This window comes from Moschus berezovskii, chromosome 23 (assembly GCF_049115385.1).
Source record: "Moschus berezovskii isolate FMDL1 chromosome 23, NW_MosBer_1.0, whole genome shotgun sequence".
Lineage (NCBI taxonomy): Eukaryota > Metazoa > Chordata > Mammalia > Artiodactyla > Moschidae > Moschus > Moschus berezovskii.
In genome coordinates, this window is record NC_142482.1 from 37719371 (window position 1) to 37743168 (window position 23798).

Genomic DNA, 23798 nt, shown 5'->3' on the forward strand with positions numbered 1-23798 from the left:
AAAAAATGTCATTGCTGACATCTTTTAGAGTCTTTTTGTATTATATATATATATATATATATATATATATATATATACTGCTTGGGGCTTCAGTTATGAGGGGCACAGGGCAAAGTGTCTATTCCATCATTTCCCAGAACTAAATAATCCCCAGGTTTCTTAACTGACTGATGACATTTTTCTAATGTCTTCAACTACTTGAACAAATGTGCTCAGCAAAGCACTAATATACTTGAGTTTATTTTCTCTGTCTGGACACATTTCTTTAGCTTCTTCAATCAAACAAAATTAATCTCACTTACAATCGGTTAATGGCATCTCTTATTTTACTAAGAAATGAGTTACAAAACCTTTGGTGCAGCCTTATTTTCCTTTTATATTTTCATGAGGAAATCTTTTCTATGATGAGATATTTAATTTTTAATTTTATAATTCTTCTTATGGTTGCTTTACCATAATTTGAAAATATTGTAATAAGTGCTAGTCTGGCAATGCCAGTGCATATTGCTATCTTTTAGCAAAGCTATAGTATTGTTCCATAATAAATACATATAATTCAATAATAAGATAATGCATACCCTAACGTATCTCAAAGTGTTTTATTCAAATTCTGTTTTTTCCCCTCTTTTACTTGTTTTGACATGTTTAGTGTTCCCTGGCATTAAAGCAAATATATAAAGTAAAATTTTGTAATGCTGTGACAGTCCAGCCACTTAAAGTGATAGGGAGTTATAACTGTCACTGCATTTCAGTCTTGATGAAACTATTCATCTATTATTATCATGAAAAAACAGTTGTAAACCATATGTATATGAATAAGCATAGCTGAGTTCAATGGAATCACAACAAAATTTGAGTTTTTAATTTTGTGTCACAAATACTATTCATTTTTCCATTGATGTAACAATGTGAAAGTCACTCTGAAATCACAAATCTTCCAAAAAAATGTGTCAGATTTGATTTGGCCTGTGGGTCATTGTTAGGCAATACCTGACCTGCTGCTGCTGCTGCTGCTGCTGCTAAGTCGCTTCAGTCGTGTCCGACTCTGTGCAACCCCATAGACGGCAGCCGACCATGCCCCACTGTCCCTGGGATTCTCCAGGCAAGAACACTGGAGTGTGTTGCCATTTCCTTCTCCAATGCGTGAAAGTGAAGACACTCAGTCACGTCCGACTAGTAGCGACCCCATGGACTGCAGCCCACCAGGCTCCTCTGTCCATGGGATTTTCTAGGCAAGAGTACTGGAGTGGCTTGCCATTGCCTCCTCCGAAACTTCATAGGATATAGCAAAATGATGAGGGCATTCCAGAATTTGACAGAGTCCTCGTTTATTGTGAGGGGTCCACACTCAGCAATCCTTTACAACCCATGGGAGAAGCATCTTGCCAACCCTTGGCCTACCCTGAGATATTCAATTTCACACTGTTTTCTGAGTGGTTGCTGCTATCCACTCCATGATACTTAGAAATAATGAGGCCCCCCAAGTCTATCTATGAAGGTTGAAACTTTGTCATAGACTTACAGGTTACTTGAAGTTTGGAATTAAACTTTATTGTAGAAACAACAATAGGATTGGTCTGGATGTTAATAAGAAAATTCTCTGGTATATTTGTTTCAGAATGTCCCCCCAGAGTAAACGACATGGACACTTTCCCTGCAATTCAGCTACTCTACCTCTTAGTGACGTTCCTTATTTTTGAAATATTCCAGAGAGAATATCACAAAAATGGTAAGTTACTAAATACTTAAATAATTAGTCATGATATCTTAAGGGAACTGTCCACTATCTGACAGACTTTGACATGGTTTCTGACTGGTGATAATAGAGATGAGCAGGATCTGAACTTCCCTTTATAAAAGCTGAACTGGAAGTAAGAGAAGCAATAGTTTCACTCCACTGTGTACTTTTGATGAGAACTCATTCATTCAGTTCTGGACAACACTATTGAAGAGAGATTTTGACAAATTGCATTCATCAAGTGTACCGTTCACCCAAACTGCAAAGTTTCTGAAAACATTTAAATTAACAGAATAAATGCATAGTTGACATCTGTCAACTATTTTGATGAATTTTCATTGAGAGTAGATTCTTTCAGTCTCTCAGTTTCTCCCTTTCTCTTCAGTTATTTCAACTGTTAGCACTAGGAATAACTTCTTGAAGCTGCAAAGAGTCATATTTGAGCTCTATCTATTAGGAAATATTTTAATGATGATGCTTTTTTCATTATTGGATTTATCGGCGAAAATGTTATGAATTGACTACCACTGATATAATTTAGTTCAAATATTTATTTAATTAATTAATTTGTTTTTGTTGCTGTGCTAGGTCTTCGTTGCTGCATACCGGCTTTCTCTAGTAGTGGTGAGTAGGGGCTACTGTGTTGTGGTGTGCAAGCTTCTCATTGCAGTGGCTTTTCTCGGCATAGAGTACAGACTCTAGGCACATGGACTACAGCACGTGGGCTCTCAAATAGTTACAGCACATGAGCCCTAAAGCACCGATTCAGTAGTTGTGGTGCATAGGCTTTGTTGTTCTGTGGCATGAGGGATCTTCCAGGATCAGGGATCAAATCCACGTCCCCAGCATTGGCAGATGGATTCTTAACCTCTGGACCACCAGGGAAGTCCTTGTTGAAATCTTCATGGTGGTATATAGGAATTATTTTTCTTAGAGAATAGAGTCCTAAGTCAGGTGGAGGATTGCATTATAATATGTAAAGAAAAAATCCTATATTCTCAATCAAGATTTGCAGAGTAATGTTAAGAAAAATTTTACCATAGGGTTTTCACAATTTTTAAAGTTGCTTTTAGAAAAATAAATCTCCTTAGAAAATAAAATATGCAATATTTTACAAATTCAAAACTTATGAATATGCAGAAATATTCAAGGAAATACACAGATTTTTTTCAGCATAGATTCTTAGCAGTAGAAATCAATGAATATTTTGAATGAAATCCAATGAAAATATTATATTCTAAAAGCAAACACACTGGCTTTAAATAAATGCTCTTAAATCAAATTAAGATAAAATTTTTAAAAACTCAGTTTAAGTTAATATAGTCATCACAACAGAAAAATGGATATTGGCACAAAATAGGATGCAAAATTTCACCAAATATCTTTTAAAATTCCTAATAATGAACTAAGGCAATCAATACAGTATTAGAATCTACTTCAAAGGATTGTTGTTGTTTAATTGCTAAGTTGTGTCTGATCCTTTTGTGACCCCGTGGACTGCAGTCCTCCAGGCTCCTCTGTTCATGGGATTTCCCACACAATAATACTGGAGTGGATTGCCATTTCCTTCTCCAGGGGATCTTCCCGACCCAGGGATCGAACCTGAGTCTCCTGATTGGCAGGTGGATTCTTTACCACTGAGCCACCAGAGAAGCTCATTTCAAAGGATAGAGCCACACAATCCAATTTAAGGAATTCAAACATCTTAGCTATGAATGGCTAATCACAAATATTTCACTGAAAAATATTATAGAACAAGAAGCAGGAGAGCTACTGTTCTACTCTCTTAGGCTAATAAAAGAGATGGATTTGATTTTCTTTATGTACCTCATGCATATATAAATTATTATAACTATTGGGAGAATATTCTGAGCTACAGAATCCCATAGATTCTGCATTGTCAGGCCCAGAAAGTGAAAGTCGCTCAGTCGTGTCCCACTCTTTTCAAGAACCCATGGACTGTAGCCAGCCAGGCTCCTCTGTCCATGGAATTCTCCAGGCAACAATACTGGAGTGGGTAGCCATTCCCTTCTCCAGGGGATCGTCTCAACGGAGGGATCGAATTTGGGTTTCCCACATTATAGGCAGAGTCTTTTCTTTACTGTCTGACCAACCAGGAAAATCCAGATTTGACACTCAGCCGGTCATATCTGTGTGTTCGTATGTCAGTCCTTGCCATGCTTACACATCTACTGGATAAGGAACAACTTAAATCTTCCAGTGTTTTTTCTTTTTTAATTATTTATTTACTTATGTTCTGGCTGTGGTGGGTCTTTGTGCTGTGTGTCAGCTTTCTCTAGTTGCGGCAGGTGGGGGCTACTCTGTAGCTGAGGTGCACAGGCTTCTCATTGTGGTGGCTTCTCTTGCTGTGCACACAGTCTCTATGTTTGGGGACTTCAGTAGTTACAGTGCATGGGCTCAGTAGTTGTGGCCCATGGGCTCTAAAGCACAAGCTCAATGGTTGTGGTGCATGAGCTTAGTTGCTCTGTGGCATGTGATGTCTTCCTGGAGCAGGGATGGAACCAGTGTCCCCTACATTGACAGGCTGAATCTTAACCACTGGATCACCAGGGAAAGCTTCCATGGCACTTTTGACCTGGGTCCAGTTTTGTGACAACAGCAGTAGAAGTGGCCTCAGTGGTTGTAGCCGTGGGAAAGAGGAGGTTCTCATGTGTGTTGTAAGAGGGCCTGCAGTGGAGGCCTGCTTGCCAGTCGGGCCCCAGGACCTATTCCTGTGACATTTGCATAAATATTGACTCTGCTCTGAGTGTTGGAAGAGAAACAAATATTCATAGCAATTTTATTTATATCAGCATTAAATTTAACACAATGCAGATGCCTTTCAATGAATAGTTAAATAAACCATTGCCATGCTACCTCAGGTATAGCAGAAGAAACTAGAAGTGAAAAATATAGAACTTCTTATTAGAGAAAAAGCATTATAAAAGATACCCAAATCAAAATTTTGGAACTGAAAAATATAATATGTATAATTTAATTATTACCAAATTGATACAATAGCAGAACGTAGATGACAAAGTAAAAAAACCAGAAACTGGAAGACAAATCTATATTTTTTTTAATCTGAAGACTGAAAGAGAAAATATATTTAAACAATGAAGAGAGCTATGGAGAAAATATAAGATAGTATAAAAAAATTCTAACATAAAAGTCATGAGATTCCCAGAGGAGAGAGGAAGACTGAGGTATAAGACATATTTGAAGAAAAACGTCAAAAGTTTTTCAAACTTGATGAAAATTTAAATTTGCAAAATGCTAGGCAACATACAAGCAGAATAAACTCCGTGAATAATTATATGCCTACATACATCAGGGGTAAAGAATCCACCTGCCAATCAATGCAGGAGACACAAGAGACACAGGTTTGATGCCTGGGTTGGAAAGAGCTTCTGGAGAAGGAAGCAACAACCCACTTCAGTATTCTTGCCTGGAAAATTCCATGGACAGAGGAGCCTCACGGGCTACAGTCCGTGGGGTAGCAGAGTCTGACACGACTGAGCAACTAAGCATGTACACATGCAGATACATCACAATCATAATTCTTGAAAACCAAAGACAAAGAAATAACTCCCAAAAGTTTCTAAAGGAAAACAATAGAGAAGAAATTATTTAAGCTCAGATGGTTTCACATCAGAAATCACAGGAGAAAGAATGCAGTGTAGCAACAGATTTAAATTGTTGAATGAGAAAACTGTCAATGCAGTAGTCTATATACTCAGTGAAAATAGTCTTCATTGAAAAATACAAAATAAGGACAATCACATATGGAAGAAAGGAAAGCAAGGAATCTATCAGAATGTTTGTTTAATGAGAAACTCTAAAGGACTTCCTGCAAGCTTAAAGGAAATAACCCCAGAGGGATTAATAAAGAGGAAGGGAAGGATATGGTGGGGTAGAAATAAGGTGAAGAGTTTTTCTTTATCAGTATTTATTATGAAAATTAAAAATTTCCCCTTTTTTTTTAAGAAAACATGAAGAAAGAAAAAGATATGTTATCTTCATCCATATACAAAGATTTGATTAATAACCTAATTGATTCTAATTCTTAATTCATTTGTAAGTTGTATCAATGCATTGGAAACAAATGAGCTTATCTAATCCTTTATTAAGAAAATGGAAGTAAAAGGACAATTTCTCTCCTCCCAAATGAAAAATATATAATTGAAGAAAAATCAGACCTGATTTATATAAAAGCTATGTTCTTGGTACATTGGCATTATGTAAAATAGAATTTTGTCCAGAAAATAATTACTATTTGTTTCTCAGTAATTTTATTTGTGTATTTTTTAATTTGTTAGTACCTCAATTTTTTTAATATCAATACTTATCTTACTTGTTTTACAGAGAAAATAAAAGAAAACGGTGAGTTTCAAGTTTTGGTCCACTTAAAAGATATCATTGTAGCAAACATCATAGTTTTAGATAATAACAAGGAAAGGTTTCCAGTAATTTGATATTACACAAAATAAAAGTTTTCCCCTGGCATACCAACCTATTTGAAACTCTGTTTGTCCTGTTTGCAATTTGCTTCAATTTAATCTGTAGTAAATTTGTACCTATTTGTTTTTCCATATTCAAATTTTGTATAATGTGTTTTCAGAAACAATGAAGGAAGAAAAGAAGTCAGAACAGGGTGGGCCTTTTTTCTTCAGATAAATATACATTGCAGAACTAGAGCAATGTCAGCCCTTGACTCTATGAGAGCAACTCTATGTATGAGTATTTTTGCACTGTTAGAACCAAGGGCTTTGTCCGTGAGTAAATCAATTGATTTGACCTTCTGTTATTTTATTTTTGGATTGCTTCTTTTGATTTATTTTTTACTTCTATTGAGGTAAAATTCATGTAACGTTAACCATTGAACTGCGCAATTCAGTGGCATTTGATACATTCATGATATTGAGTAACTATCACTTCCATCTAGTTCCAAAATAATTTTATCACCCTAAAAGTAAACTTCACACTCATTACGAAGTCACTTCTCATTCCCCCACTTCTTAGTCTCTGGCAGCCACTGGTCTGCTTTCTGTCTCTGATCCCATATGCGTGGAATTATACTATATGCCACATTTTTTGTGTCTGTCCTTGCTCACTTCCATAAAGTTTTTGAGGTTCATTTATGTTGTAGCATGTATCAGTACTTCATTCCTTTCTAAGGCTAAGTTCATTGTCTAGGTATACCACATTTTGTTTATCTATAAATTATTGATGGGCATTTGGACTTTTTATGCTTTTTTGATTATTGTGAATGGTATTGCTTTCGATTGCTATGTTTTTCTTTAAATGCCTGTTTCAGTTGTAGGGGTGTATACTTAGCAATTGCTGGGTCATATGGTATACTTTGTTTAGTTTATTGAGAATCTACCAAACTATTTCCTATAAAGATGGCACCATTCTACATTACAATCAGCGATATATTAGAGTTCCAGAGTCTCTTCTATCTCAATAACACTTGCTACTTTTTATTTTTGAAAATTATAGTCATAGTAGTGCCTGTAAAGTGGTATTTCATTAGGGTTTTCATTTGCATCTCCCAGTGGACAAAAGAAATTGAGTATCTTTTCATATGCTAGTTAGTCAATTGTACATCTTCCTTGGAGAAGTGTCTATTCAAGACCTTTCCTCATTTTTAAAAAAAGACCTTTTCTCATTTTAAAACTAGATTCTTTTTTTTTCCATCACTGAGGAGTCAGAACTTTATTATCTTTATATATATTTGATCCTGCTGCTGCTAAGTCGCTTCAGTCGTGTCCGACTCTGTGCGACCCCATAGACGGCAGCCCACCAGGCTCCCCTGTCCCTGGGATTCTCCAGGCAAGAATAGTGGAGTGGGTTGCCATTTCCTTCTCCAATATTTGATCCTAGGCCCTTAAAATATGTAATTTGCAGATATTTTCTCCCATTCTGTACCTTGTCTCTTCACTATTTAATCTTTTGATAAACAGAAGTTTTCAAATTTTCAAAAATCAACTCCAATTTATCTGTTGTTCTTTCTTTTGTTGCTTGTGCATTAGTATCATTTCTAAGAATCCATTCTCAAACCCAAGGTTATGAAAATGTAACTTTATGTTCTCTTTTTTTAATAGTTTTAAGCACTTGGAATTTAAGTTTGTTTCATTTGGAGTACATAATATGAATGTAGTGAAACATAATACAGTAAATAAAAGAGGTCTATATGTATGAATTAATAATTGGAGGTTTTTGATTATGTTAAATGACTAATTTGATTTTCACTAATGTGGTTGAAATAGGAAAAAATATGAAGTACAGTGTTTAACTTTTTGAGTGTCTGACAAACTCTTTACATAGTCTTGCTATGTATCACACAATATTACATAGTACTGCATAGTATTTGAGGGTGCTACTTTATCTAAGGCTTTATTCTTTTACTGAAAGTCTCATTGTCTAATAATAAAATACACAGGCAAGTGCACATCCCATATTTTCTGTTTTGACACATATTAGGTTAAATTATGAATCATTGGAGTAGGTTGGTTAAAAATAACTAGCAATTATATGCTTATATCTTTTTACCAGAGAGACCTGTTAATGGGAGAATTATATTACAATGAGGGGCTTCCCTGATAGCTCAGTTGGTAAAGAATTCGCCTGCAATGCAGGAGACCCTGGTTTGATTCCTGGGTGGGGAAGATCCCCTGGAGAAGGGATAGGTTACCCACTCCAGTATTCCTGGGCTTCTCTTGTGGCTCAGCTGGTAAAGAATCTGCCTGCACTGCAGGAGACCTGGGTTCTAATCCCTGGATTGGGAAGATCCCCTGGAGAAGGGAAAGGCTACTGACTCCAGTTTTCCGGCCTAGAGAATTCCATGGACTGTATAGACCATGGGGCTGCAAAGAGTTGGACACGACCGAGTGACTTTCACTCACTCATCTTACAATGAAAGTCAAAGCAAACAATAACAAATAGAGAGGGCCCAAAACAGTGTTTATTTTGTAGAAATATGCAGACAAAGCAGTGTTAAATTTTATAGAAAATAGAAAATGGATATTATTTGTACATAGTAAATAGGATCATAAAACAGAAGAGGAAGTCCAACTCCCATTTAAAACCTTTAACAATTTCTTGACATATCAATGTCAAAGGTAACGAAGAGCTAAAGTGCATTGTGGAGTTGAAAATAGGGTGTATATGGAAACAAAATGTATGATTTTTTCCCAGTATGAATTTTACTGCCATATAGTTTTAATAATCAAAGAACTTGGTCATCAAAGTAACAAAAGACAACTAATACTTCACTTTTATAAAAAGTGAATTGTTCTAAAGAAAAAATTTTCTTAACTGTTACTTAGGTGGTTTTCAAAATAATGGCTAGCTCTACCTCTTATAATCCTAAGGAGAATTTCACCTTTTAAAAAGCTATTTTCAGGGACAGAGGGTGTCCAGTTTGCTTTTAAATGGCATTATTTTTAAAAATGAATTCATTACTAAACCTCATCCATCATTTGACATATTGTTCAACAAGTCGGTGAAAGACTACTTTTAAAAATGATGCTGAAATGGCCAAAGATACAAAAAACAGAACATGTACTGGGTTAAATAGTTATTTATGATGTCAGACAAATGTTGGATAAAGTTCTGACTCTGAAATAAGCAACTGTGGGGAATTGAGCAAGTAATGTATCTTTGCTCTAACTTCACTCTACTCCTCTGCATAGATGTAATTACTTATCTGGAGCACTTCTGATGACCAAATATAATGCTACCTCTAAAACAAGTATCATGGAGTCTAGTACGGGGAAAGTGCTTCAGTAAAAGTCAACTGTCATAATGGTGATTATGACGGTGATGATAACAGTAATGTTACCATATCATTAAAAGGACTTTGGGAAATCATTTTGTGGGATTTTAAGTTCAGTCATGATAAATTAAAATTTCTTTTTCTACTTCATCATTTGGTAAAGAGCAATGTGACCCCTGTATATTTTACAGAACAATACCTAGAAAATAAATATAAGTTTCTTCACTCTAAAGTGGGTAATCTATTATATATAAAACAGGTGAAGAGATTTTGGAAGGTTTTTGTGTCTGTTTCCATTTCTTAGTGATTTTTATATTACTTCTTACTTTTCAGATCACCTTAGGAAAGAACATGGTAAACTTTAACAATTATTTACAAAACATGATCATTCTGTTAAATGTTTCATAAGAATTCTTATGTTACTCTTTTTGTTTTTTTCAGGTCAACCTAGGAAAGAAAACGGTAAACTTTAATGACTCTTTACAAAATATAGTCTTCCTATTAGCTGTTTCTTAAGAATTCTTATATAATTATTTTTATTTTTTTCAGATCAACTTAGGAAAGAAAACGGTAAACTTCAATGACTCTTTACAAAATATAGTCTTCCTATTAGCTGTTTCTTAAGAATTCTTATATAATTATTTTTATTTTTTTCAGATCAACTTAGGAAAGAAAACGGTAAACTTCAATGACTCTTTACAAAATATAGTCTTCCTATTAGCTGTTTCTTAAGAATTCTTATATAATTATTTTTATTTTTTTCAGATCAACTTAGGAAAGAAAACGGTAAACTTCAATGACTCTTTACAAAATATAGTCTTCCTATTAGCTGTTTCTTAAGAATTCTTATATAATTATTTTTATTTTTTTCAGATCAACTTAGAAAAGAAAATGGTAAACTTCAATGACTCTTTACAAAATATTATCTTCCTATTAGCTCTTTCATAAGAATTCTTTTTAAATTAATTAACTTATTTAAATTGGATGCTAATTCCTTTACTACATTGTGGTGGTTTATATATTACTCTTTTTATTTTTTTCAGATCAACTCAGGAGAGAAAATGGTAAACTTTAATGAGAATTTATAAGATATCTTTCTATAGTGATTTTTCTTGCATCTTCTCTTTTTCAATCCTCCTACTTCCTGTGTATAATTTTCTCTTTTGTGAATTTTATTCATTCTTACTGTATTACAAACTTCTATTACCTGTTTCTCTTTGTTCTGCTTTTATCAGCGAACTCACTTTCCCCATTCACTCTTCTCTTTATCTGATGTATTGTTTTATTTTGATTGTCCCCATGATGCTAACAGTAACTCCTTCTCATGACTCTGAAATAAATGAAATTCTAATGAGAATATATTTGAAAGAGCTCTCTTGGTGCTTAGTATGCCCTTGATCTGATTCTAAGAAAATTTCAAAACCTCTTCCATGCATGACCCTGTTGAAAAAGTACAATAAATTGTTCCTTGTAGAGAGTGCCACTGTTCTCTATCTTGTGATTGAAGACTCAACAGGCTGGACCAGGAGTGGAGGTTTATAGGGATACAAAAGGGATAGGGATAGGGAGCCATAGGGATACAGCATCTTCATTTCGCATTTAAACAGAGCTGAGTTCAAATTATTGATCTGTCCATTAACCAACAGAAATTTCTTTATGCTGCTGACCTCTTTGATTCTCAGATTTTTCTTTTGTGAACAGAGGAGCACTATTTCACAATTATTTTTCTAGTGTTAATTACATAAAGCACTTAGCAAATATTTGTCATTGGAAACATTGAATAAATTCCAGTTTCCATTGCACAGTTGATTTATAGCATGACAACATTGCATGTAATGGTTATCATGACTAAAAGAATACTTCATGGAGGAATTGGATAATTTCCCTCTCGAATTTTAACTGTAAGCTTATTTGTCTATATTAACATGTAATATGTTTTCTTATTTTCTTTCTTTTTTGAAACAAGTGTTGGAAAAAACTGAGGGTTTTTTAAAACCTTAATGAGCTAATTTAAGTCATCGTATATCATCCTTCCAAGCAAGTTTAGGTGTTTGTTTCTCTGTAACATTAAAATGGCTTTTTCACTCTTGTTTTTCAGGAAAATTGCAAAATGAAATTGGTAATTGTATTCTAGTAGTCAAATATTTGCAAGATTGTCCTCTGCTGGTAACCCCTTGCTTTCCTTTATTCTTTCCCCTTAACTCCTTATTTCATGTATCTTTTGCATTCCCCTACTGCCTCTACATATTATAGCTATCATGCTAGGAATAATTTATCTGCTTGCCTTGATTTAACACTTAAAATCATGTGATTCAATGTTTTATTCACAAAAAACAATTTCAGAAGAGAGCGATGGCTTGACTAATAATAGTATTAATTAAGATAAACCCCTCAGTAAAAAGCATCTTTTTTTCTTTGTCTTCACCTCTTTGAGAGTCCCTGTCTTACATGTACGTATCCTTTCAGATGAGAGGAAAGCTCAATTTAAGAATGGTAAGTAACTCAGAAGCTCGCTCACTGGATCGAATTCCACAGATAATAAAATGCCTAACCCTTCTCTGAACCTCCTTCCCCAAAGAGTCAGGCATAATATAGCCTTGTATTTGCTTACCATAGAAGCATGAATGGAAGAGAATCCGCAAAAATGAATTAACTCATCTTCTTTCTTCATTGATGATATCTTTTCCTTGAGATGAAAATATATATATGATTTTGATGGGTGTTTCTCAAGCTTTCCTTCCTCTCCCTCCATCCCCTTACTTCTTTCTTTACTGTTTCATGTCTCACTCTTTTCGGTTCTTTACCCTTCCACCCCTGTTCTTCCTGTCTCCCCCTTCCTTCCTCCTCCCCTCATTCCTTCCAGTTTATCTGTTATTCTTTCTCTCCATGTTCATTTCCTAAACCATCTACCTTTCTTCCCATCACTTCTTTATTTTCTATCTTCATTTTTTCTTTTCTTCCTTCTCTTGCTTCTAGCTTGATTTTCCTTCTAACTTCATATATTTTTCACACTCACACACAGACCCAATCTTTCTAAAGGTAAAGGCATGGACACAGTTGAGGAAGGGAAGGGATGGAGAGGTAAATAAGTCTCTGAATACTCAGAGAATGCCAGTGGTAAGAGAGGAAAAGCTATGAGAAGGGCCAGGAAAGGGGTATAATATTATCTCGTTTTGCTCACTTTCAGGCTGGCAGAAGACATCATTGTACCCTGGTAAGTACATGGCCCTGAAGAAGATGATTCTGAGATATAGGATTAAGCTCCTAAAGTCTATGCAATATTGTACTACTAACAGAAAAAAGTGCAGAACACAGCTTCTCTTCCTTAGCAAACATAGCAAGAAAAATGTTTTAAATTATTTTTTCTTTTCATCTTTTTCTCACATGCGTCTTACAAGTTGATTAAAGCAGAAACTAAGAAATGAAAGCAAAATGTAGTTTTCCCTTTTGTGATTTTTATTCTTCTTACTGTATTATATCTTCAGTAATCCTTGTATAGCAAGACTAGTCAATTTTTTCTCTATTTTTTCCTACTGATAATTTTATATTTTTAGCTATTACCATTAGGTCTATAACACATTTTGAGTTAGTTGTTTTGTGTGGGTAGAGAGAAAGATCTAAACATATTTGTTTTGTATGTGGATATCCAACTGTGCTAGCACCAACTCTTGAAAAGAGTATACTTTTCCTTGTTGAGTTGCATTGGTAACTTTTGAAAAAACATCACTTGACTTCTAGACTCAAGATTCTGTTGCTCTATTTTAGTTTATTCTTCTCCTTTTAGTCTATTTGGGGAGAAGCTTAGGTTACCGGCTTAAAATAATCATTTTTCTGCTTCAAACATTTAAAACTCTATGTTCCCCTCTAGGCAATACTTTTAGCTGCATTCAATAGTTTGGTAGGTAGCGATTTTGTTTTTATTCAGTTCCAAGTATTTTCAAATTTTTCTTTTTGATTCACAGATTATTTATAAATATATTGATTAATACCCAAATGTTCTATATATCTAAAATTTGCTTCTGTTTTTTATTACTAATTTAATTTTATTTTAAAAGAGGTCATTCTTCAATTAGCAATTTTAAATATTTTTTCATGAATGACTGCTTCTCAATATAAAGTGATCGTTTTTCACAATTTCTCCAGTCTCAATTGTTGCCTTGGGGAAGATGATTTGCTTAGTTATTTATTCAGCCCTTCCAAAAATATTCTTCATGCTGATTTCAACAGCATTTTTCTCCTAATTAAGTAGGTTTCTCATATATTTTCTTCCCATTAGTTTCAAGTGTCAATCATTGTATGAAAAATACAACTATAGACTTATTTGCCAATCTCAGTTTTTTTCTAAGGTCCCCTTTATGATTGCTCACTTGAAGCTCCCTGGTGAAGTTGTAAACAGCCCAACATCTTGATTTCTGCTCACTCTTAATTTTCCTAAAACACTCTATTGCATAAATAAACTGCACTGTTCCCTTGTGCTGAGTGCACTTTTAATTTCATCTCTTATTTTAGGTGGCTTACAAAAGTGATGGCCATACTTGTTCTGTAAAGGCCAGTTTGTAAATATTTTAAGGTTTGTGGGTTACATGGTCTCTGTCACAATTACTCAACTATGACCTTTCAGCACAAAAGCAGGCACTGCTGCTGCTGCTGCTAAGTCACTTCAGTCGTGTCCGACTCTGTGTGACCCCATAGACTGAAGCCCACCAGGCTCCCCCATCCCTGGGATTCTCCAGGCAAGAACACTGGAGTGGGTTGCCATTTCCTTCTCCAATGTGTGAGACAATACATAATTAGTATAGCTGTGTTGAGAAGGAAATGGCAACCCAGTCCAGTATTCTTGCATCAAGAATCCCATGACCAAAGGAGCCTGGTGGACTGTGGTCCATGGGATCGCAAAGAGTTGAATACAACTGAGCAACTGAACACACACATGTACACACACAGTTGTGTTACAATAAAACTGTATTTAAACAAACATGGGGTGGGCCAGATTTGACTCCCAGGCCATACATAGTTTGTTCACTCTTGGCTAGAAAGTCACCTTTTAACTTTAAAATTTACCCATTTTGGAAGCTTTTTATTTATTTTGATTTATGAGTGAAAAAAGGTGAATAATTATTTTTAAATGAATAATTTTTTAATCAGATGTCAATAACAGACCCAGTGAATACTCTCTTCAAATTAGCTCCTTTAGTCCTGTGTAGTGCATAAGGCATGTTTCCTAAATAATCTTAGGAAACTGTCTTAGCAACTGTTTTGTCTCCTCTTATCATGGATATCTTGGGCTTCCCAAGTGGTAAAGGACCCACTTGTCAATGCAGGAGACATAAGAAACACGGGTTCAATCCCTGGGTTGGGAAGATCTCCTGGAGGAGGGTATGGAAACCCACCCCAGTGTTCTTGCTTGGTGAATCCTATGAACAAAGAAGTCTGATGGGCTATAGTCCATAGAGTTGCAAAGAGCTGGACATGACTGAAGCAACTTAACACACACATATATCATGGATGTCTCTATATGCAGTCAGTTTCACCTTTTTTTGTCACTCCTATTACCTAAGCATTAAACCAAGACCACACATTTTTTAAGTGTTGGTTACAGTATTTTGCTTTCACTTTACAATAGCACTTTGTGCAACAAGCAGTGTAATTAGCTTGGATTTTTAAAAAATAGCAATTCCTATTATCTCCACAGTTTAACCACACTCATATAAATTATATCATCTTGGTCAGTGGTTCTCCAGAGCAACTCTCTTAAAAACAGTAACTCTGAGGACTAGGTTTTTTTTTTCCAGTTTTCTCCATTTTTAGGGCTTTACAGTTCTGGGATTGGGTGGGAAAGTGTACAGTAAGAATGAAAATGAAAAACAAAAATCCCATGAACTATTTTATTGTCAAATCTAGAAACAATATGGTCCCATGCTGAGCACATTTTATTGCCTACAATTCAGTCATGTAGTCTCAACTAAATTCAGTGAAGGTAGTGAAGGGCAAGCATATAATTTAGCTATTTGTTTAAGAAGAGGGTAACTGTTTGTTGGGAATGCCTATAGTCTGCACTATATAAAGAATAATTTAGAGGAATTCATTCTTATAAGAATATTTAATAAGAAAAGCAGTGAAAGCTTTAGTTCAAGCTTCAGTTCAGTTCAGTTCAGTTGCTCAGTCGTGTCTGACTCTCCACGACCCCATGAATCACAGCATGCCAGGCCTCCCTGTCCATTACCAACTCCCGGAGTTCACTCAAACTCATGTCCACAGAGTCGGTGATGCCATCCAGCCGTCTCATTCTTTGTCGTCCCCTTCTCCTCCTGCCCCCAACCTTTCCCAGCCTCAGAGTCTTTTCCAGTGAGTCAACTCATTGCATGAGGTGGCCAAAGTATTGCAGTTTCAGCTTTAGCATCAGTCCTGCCAATGAACACCCAGGAAATTTGGATCCTTAGCAAAGAAGCATTAGAAAGAAGAAATTACCTCTTGTACAAGGAAATTCAGGTACTGGGTCTGATAATGACTATTTATTTTCTTTTTAGACTGGAGGAAAGAGTTTTTCCAGTCTGGTGAGTGAAATTATCCCCTGATGGCAGAAGAGAGACTACTCCTTACTCTCTCAGGATCAGTCTGAGGATTTATTGAAAGAGGGCAGATGAGAGAGTCCATGTGCAAATATATGAGGGTCCCACAAGCACAAGCTAATAATAGCAATATGTCTCCTTCCTGATCCCTCTTTTTCAGATACTAAAATGATTATTGTCTTTGCAGTGGATATTACCTTGGATCCAGCCACCGCCCATCCTTCCCTCCTCTTGTCGGAAGGGAACAGACGTGTAACCTGGGCAGAGAAGTCTCAAGACCTACCTGAGGACCCACAGAGATTTTGTTCTCTTCCCTGTGTGCTGGGTCATCAGGTCATCACTGCAGGGAGGTGGTACTGGGAAGTAGAGGTCGGGAGCCATGGTGCATGGGACCTGGGGATTTGTAGGCCTCATGTAATGAGAAATGGCAGGATTTGTATCAAACCTGAGGATGGTTTCTGGGCCCTCAGGTTCTATAAGCAGGAGTACTGGGCACTCACCTCTCCAGAAACAAAACTCACTGTAAACGTGCACCCAGCCAGAGTGTGTATTTTTCTAGAATATGAGGAGGGACGTATTTCATTTTATAATATGATCGATAAAGCTCACATTCACACCTTGTCTCAAGGCGCATTTGGTGGGCCCTTAAAGCCTTTTTTCAGGCTTTGGCCCAGTGAGTCAGAGCATTTGACCCTCTGTCCAGTGCCTGGAGCAGCCCAGAATCCCCTGTACTAGGAGCATCATATAAGCTGCAGGTCAGTGTGGCTTGAAGCATTTCATCATGATGGGAATTCTTCTAGACCGGAAGCAAATTATTTTTTCTTATGCATTTTTATGGTTTTCCTTATTCTTTTATTTTCTTTAGAAACAGCTTCCCCAAAGCTTGGTGCAGGGTAGAAAACTGTGTGTTGCTTGTGCTATGTGTAATGAAGAAAAGATCATAAAATATAATCGTATCATCATTCTAAATGTATACAAAGCACTAGTGTATGTGACTGTTCATACAGTGTTGCAGTGTCTTCAGGATTACAAATTTAAAATGTCAAAGGTGAAAATAAGAGGAATAACTTTTTGTTTTGTATTCTTTTGCACCTTTGGGTTTTGTACTACATTTCTAAAGCGAAATGTAGAAAAATAAAATTAAAACCTTCAAGTAAAAAATAATTGAGTTGTTCTCAGTTGTCCAACTTAGTGACATTCAGAGGGAATCAGATGTTTTCAAGCTTATTCTTCAGCTTCTTTTGTGTGAGCATCTATATTCCATCCTTACACGTTTTACCTTCCCAGTCACTCTGAGGTATTGGTTCGTTCCTGCCTTTTCTTGCTACTATGTATAGCTTGGGAAGATAGCTTCTTAATGTACATGGAGTATGAATTATTTTTTAGAACAATCTTGTGGGTTTTGCACTTATACAGACTCATGTAGTGACTACTACATTCAGGATAAAAGATAATTCCGTTACTCCAAAAAACTATTTTGTGCTAGATTTGTGTAGTCAAACCTTTCATTAATACCCAACCTGGAAACAATTGATCAGATTAGTGCTTCTGTATATTTTGTATTTTACCAGAGGTTCATATAAATAAAATCATTGTATTTTGTGTTTTGAGATTGGCTCCTTTCCCTTGGAATAAGGCTTTTGATATTTAACCATGGTATTAGAGGTATTAATACTTGATTCCTATTTGCTGAGTAGTATTCCAGTGAATTAATGTATAGCATTTTGATCATTTAATCTCTAAAGAACGTTTATGTTGTTTCCAATTGGAATGACTGTAAATTAATGTGAAGTCCTGCCTCAAGGCCACAGAAGCAGAGCCCAGCACCAAGGTCATCTTGGAAGCTGATTGAGCCCGATTATAATCATTGTCAAAAGCCCCTAGTAGGTGAACATCCCCAATAGACTTCCTGACCACATATTAGGCAAAAATATACCCACCCTGTATCACCCTAATGCCAACTTTGCAGCAGAAATTTTGTCTTGAAGCTATAAAAATTGGCAACTAACCCACAAAAAGTGTCGACTTTCCACTGAGAGTGCAACCTGAGACACTGGCTATGCCCTCATTATCTCTGCTCTTTGTTCTTAGTAAGCTCCCTCTTTTCTACAACATTCCGTGTCTGGAAATTCTTTGCAAACCCATGGTTCAGACTGCCACAACAATTAAGATGCTATGAACATTTATGTAAACATTTGTATACAGTGAATATCAGTTTCCACTTTTCTATGGTAAATATTTAAAGATGAAATGACTGAGTCATGTGATTAGAGCAGTTACAACTTTAAAAGAAACTGCCAAACTCTTTCTAGAGTGGCCGTACCTTTCTGCATTCCTACCAGAAATGATTGAGAGTTCCAATTGTCCCACATCCTTACCGGCAGCTGGTATTGTTAGTTTTGATTTCTTGTTTCACTTTCTATTTTTTATTGATATTTAATTCTATCCGTTATAATAAGTATGGGATAGTTTTTCATTGTGTTATTATTTGAATCCATATAATAATAATAATCTTGTGCTTATTTACTCTTTGTGTGCTTTCTGAGCATTTTTAGTCCATTTTACAAACATTATAATCGACTTGATTTTAAGAGCAACCTTAGGTTTACAGAAGAGTTTTGCAGAAAATACAGAAAATTTACTTATATCCCTTATTCCCTGAACACTCTTCCACCTAATAACAGTTTGCATTGTGTGGTACGTCCATTATAATTGATGAACCAACATCAACCGGGCTCCAACCTCCACCTGTCCATTCCTACTGCTGCTGCTGCTGCTGCTAAGTCTCTTCAGTCCTGTCTGACTTTGTGCGACCCCATAGACGGCAGCCCACCTGGCTCCGCCGTCCCTCATATTCTCCAGGCAAGAACACTGGAGTGCGTTGCCATTTCCTTCTCCCACCCTCCTTCTAAATCCCTGGCAACTACCGATCTTTTTCCTGTCTCTGTAGTTTTGCCTTTTTCTGCGTGTCATATAGTAGAAATCAAATAGTATTGTAGCTTTTTCAGACTGACTTCTTTCTCTGAGAGAAATGCATTTGAATTAACTCCATGCTTTTTTTGTGGCTTGATAGTGCATTGCTTCTAATTAATGAATAACATTCCTTGTGGCTCAGATGGTAAAGAATTTGCTTGCAATGCAAGAGTCTCGAGTTCGATCCCTGGCTTGGGAAGAACCCCTGGAGAAAGGAATGACTATCCACTCTAGTACTCTTGCCTGAAGAATTCCCTGGACAGAGGAGCCTAGCAGGCTATAGTCCATGGGTCACAAAGAGTCAGACATGACTGAGTAACTATCATTTTCACATTCCATCATAAGTGTGTTTCACAGTTTGTTTATCCATTCTCCTGATGAAGGATGTATTGGTTTCTTTCAAAGAATTCTTAAGCCATAATAATCATATTAGAAATTTTTTGAAGTAGCTAAAGTCAACTTATTTGGCAGTGGCTTTACTTTCTCGATGTGAAACTAGAACCTAGGAACTTTCAGTTACCTGGAGAAGACCAAAACAGTACCTCACTTTCTAAAGAGGGAAGCTATCAGCTTGATTTTCTAGCTTGAATATGTATGGGTTCCATGTCCCAGATGTAGTGGGGCACAATGAGCCCATGAGGGCAGTTCTAGGGGTGGAAGGTGGTAGTGGGAATACTGTTCTCCACTGAGCATGCATCTTTTACCATATCCTGCTAGTTTTTTACAGGGAGCCATTGAGATGTAGACTTTTCTAGACCTCCTTATACAACAAAAATCAGGTAGTTTAGGGCTTTCAATCTCTTCCTCTTCCTCTCCACTGGCATCCAATTACTATTGTCTTTATCTATCTATGTGTGTCTATATATACATATACACATAGATAGATAGAGATAGATAGATATTTTGATATTCATTTTCCTCTCAGATTTTCTTCCAATATTGTTTCATATATTATATTGTTCAGTGCTAATATTTCAAACTTTTACATGGTAAAACTGATCACCTATCTGATTATGTGTTTAACTTCCCTGGAATTTATATGAATCAGTGTAGAGGAAGGTGGAAAGAGCTTTAAGATTTGAAAATGGTCTAATCAGGGATGACTTGAAGGAAAGTCAGGCAAACGAGAGCAAAGCTATCTCCAAGAGAGTAGAAGGGAATCCAAATACCCAAGAAGCCAAAAAAGAAATCCTTAAAAGAGATGACTGAGAACTTCGAGGATTGCCTGCTATAAATATTTAAAATCATAAGTCCTGACTCTCTTCATTTTAAAGTAGTTATAGCAGGGAAGATTTTTGCACGTTTGCTTTTCAACAAAAAAATCTATTATCTCTTTTTGGCATTTAAATTACTATTATATATATTATAATTTTAAAATTTAAAAACAAATTTCTCTAATTCTTTTTATTTCAAATTTCATATAGAAAGAATGATCATGAGAGGTAGGGTTTGTCTTCTATTTCATGTGAAATTAAATCAAGTTGAGCAGGGAAATTCACATTAAAATTTATTCCACTTAAAAATGTAGTTAATTGGTGACTTGTGTTTCTGAGTAGAATGTGGTGGGTAATACTCTTAATTTTTTTAAAAAAATGAGAAGGGTCTCATTGATAAGATGGCTCATTATGTCGACCTCGCAAACAAAGAATAAATCACAGTGATCTGTGAGACTGACCAAATTGCCCAAAAGGCATCCTGTTATCTCACTGGTCTCTGTCTTCTCAAAGCTGTGAGACCACCAGATTCCAGACCTCCAGCTACATGGCCATCCCTTCAGAGAATTTTTCATTGGTGGGGTGTAAGAAGGACTCCATCAGAAAGGGAGGATGCTGGTTCTCCTCAAGGGCCAGTCACCCTCTCTTTACCTCTAATAAATTTCCCTTTTCTTGCCTGACTGCCCGGCTCGCTCTCTTTTTCTCTGCACTCGCCTTACATTCTGGTGCCCGAACCCGGGAGGGAAGATCCGCCGCAAATGAGTGGGCTCCTCTCACGAACCCACCTCCCGTGGTCCCCTCCCTTGGACCTTGCCGAGAAACTGAGACGAGCTCCACTGGCCTTGCTGGACTGACATCCACACACCGGCCCATATTGCATCCACTGGTTACAAGGGTGAGTGAAACCCCATTCCCTCGGATCCTCTGGCACCTCCTTTCCAAGTCCCAGCGCTAGGCAGGAGGATCCCCACAGCCCTCAGGCCCTCGGCCTTGTGCCCCCTCTGACTTTGAAATAGGGGACACCCATTTCAAAGCAGACTATTATTACTGTCTGAAAACGGGACGCCTTTTCTCTCAGCCCTTTCTCCTCGCTTTCTCTAGTCCTTGTCTAACCTCCCTATTCAGCTGCAATGGGAAATTCTCACTCCCAGCCCTCAAAATCTACTCCTAATCTAGGATGCCTTCTCCAAAACCTAAAAGTTTTGGACTTCCAAGGGGAGATAAGCCCAAAAAGACTTATTTACTATTCTAACACTGTCTGGCCACAATAAAGACTTGATAACAGGTCCCAATGGCGAGAAAATGGAACTCTTGATTATAATATTCTATGGGACCTCAATAACTTTTGCCACCGCAAGGGTAAGTGGTTAGAATCCCTTGTGTTCAGGTTTTCTTTGCTCTTAGCTCTTGACCCTCTCTCTGTGAATTCTGTTCTACTGCTTAAATACTTAGCCCACTCTGGGCCACATCCTCCTAATAAAATGTCTCCTGATTCCTGTTCAGACTTTTCTTCTTCCTTAGACCTTTCTGACCACAGCCCACCTCCTATTGCTCCCAATCCCTTTGCAGCTACTTCAGATCCAGTTCCACAACCTCCACCTTACATCCCCTTCTCCCTCCCTCCTTCTCAAGTGCAGACCTCCGCCACCGCTGCAGGTCCCAACCCCCCTCCCCAGCCTGTGCCTGAGATATGCTCTGAGACCTCAGCCCCACCCTCTCCCCTGAGGAACCCAAACCTTTACCCCGACCTCCCTAGATCCCCTCCCTGTACCCTGAACTGAACAACTTTAAAATATGAAATTTCACTGCAGGACTCTGTTCCTTCCCTTGCCCTACTCCTCCCTTTACGGGTGGTAGCTGGAGCAGAAGGCATTACTCGAGTTCATGTCCCATTCTCCCTCACCCATCTATCTCAGATTGAAAAGCATCTTGGCTCCTTCTCCTCCGATCCTGATAATTATTTACAAGAATTCAAGTATCTTACCCAGTCTTACTGTTGTAGCCACGTGTTCCAGGAAACAAACTCAAAAGGACAATGTAGAGAATGGAGTGCAGTTTATTACACTGATGGGCCCAAGGCAAAGACTCTGACCAGTTGCTTGCCTCATTGTGCGCCTTCTAAAAGTAGGGTATAAAGCCATCAACTTTGATAAGCTCCAGGAGATAACTCAAAGACTAGACGAAAACCCAGCATAATTTCTACTCAGGTCAACGGAAGCATTACAAAAATATAGAAAATTAGACCCCACTACAGAAGAGGGCACCATTGTCCTTAACACCCACTTTATCTCCCAGTGGTCCCCAGATTTCCAAAAGAAAACACAGAAAGGCAGAAGAAGACCCTCAAACTCTTCAACAAGGCCTTTTAAATTTAGCCTTTAAGATTTTTGATAACCAAGAACAAGCAAAGCTAGAGAAGGCCCAACGAGATCAGGCTGAATACCACCTTTTAGCCACTGCCCCACATGGCTCCAAGCCTCCATCAACCAACAAAGAAAAGAAGCCACCTGGACCCTGCTTCAAATGTGGCAAAGAAGGCCACTGGGTCTGCTCATTCCTAAAGCCAAGGCCCCCTCCAGGTCCATGTCCCAACCATGGCATAAAGGGACACTGGAAGGTTGACATAAGAAGCCATCTTATCAATGAGACCCCATGTGGGCCCTATCAAGAATAAATGGAATGAGTAAATTAAATCATATATTTAAACAAGTCAAAATGTTACTGGAAGAGCCAATTTTGTCTCCATGTTGGATCTGCTTCTTTGACTTTAACCTTCCCATTGATTTTGCTCACTAAAAAGATATTGTTCATACATAATGGCCTGCCTTGGGGAACCCTGCCCCTCTACTTGAATGTAAAACCAAAATGCCTTTGTTTGGGACCCTGTCCACCTGTGGGTGGCTACAGGAAGGAAGAAATGAACAACATCCTCTCCCTGAGGCTTGCCATTCTAAGAGATATCTGCCAGTTTAATGACCTTTTAACTTCATTTCCTCACCTCCCCTCAACTCTGTTCTATAAAAGAATCTAGTATCCAGAACTTGAGAAGATGGTTATTTTGAGGCCTTTGTCTGACCAGTAAGCCGTCTTATTGATCTGCTGTCTTTTCTAATAAAGTCACATCCCTTGCCTCAACCTGGGAGGCTTCCCAGGTAGCTTAATGGTAAAGAATCTGTCTGCCAAAGTGGGAGACACAGGAGACTTGACTTAGATCCCTGGGTTGGGAAGATCCCCTGGAGAAGGAAGGGGAAGTCAACTCCAGTATTCTTTCTTGGGAAACCCCATGGACAGAGGAGCCTGATGGGCTACAGTCCATGGGGTCGCAAAGATTCAGACAGACTCATGGCATTTGCCTCAACATCCCATCTGTACTCTTATTGGCCTTTCATGCTGCAAGCAGAGTGAGCTTGGTATCAATGACCAAAAGCTAAGGAAGAAATACTGACTTGAACAAATAAGCTGATTCACTGGGCAGTTTATTTCCTGGGGGTCATTTGCTAACTCAGGAAAAGGCTAAGTGTGAG

The 23798-nt window shown here is 37.3% G+C and overlaps 1 protein-coding gene across 1 annotated transcript; it reads left to right on the top strand.

Moving 5' to 3' along the window:
* Nucleotides 1-1641: 1641 nt before the first annotated feature.
* Nucleotides 1642-16822, top strand: LOC148774139 (butyrophilin subfamily 1 member A1-like). The gene is made up of 12 exons (XM_088831245.1): nucleotides 1642-1729; nucleotides 9960-9980; nucleotides 10068-10088; nucleotides 10176-10196; nucleotides 10284-10304; nucleotides 10392-10412; nucleotides 10562-10582; nucleotides 11617-11637; nucleotides 11985-12011; nucleotides 12706-12732; nucleotides 16046-16072; nucleotides 16275-16822. Exons 1-12 carry the CDS (start codon nucleotides 1642-1644, stop codon nucleotides 16820-16822), a joined length of 864 nt encoding a protein of 287 aa, XP_088687371.1.
* Nucleotides 16823-23798: the final 6976 nt, after the last annotated feature.

Bases quoted from the DNA above. Each gene is read 5' to 3' on its own strand.
- LOC148774139 (XM_088831245.1), top strand. From the start codon at position 1,642: ATGGACACTTTCCCTGCAATTCAGCTACTCTACCTCTTAGTGACGTTC. The intron at 10,089-10,175 runs GTAAACTTCAAT...TATTTTTTTCAG, and splicing joins TCAACTTAGGAAAGAAAACG to ATCAACTTAGGAAAGAAAAC. The intron at 10,413-10,561 runs GTAAACTTCAAT...TATTTTTTTCAG, and splicing joins TCAACTTAGAAAAGAAAATG to ATCAACTCAGGAGAGAAAAT.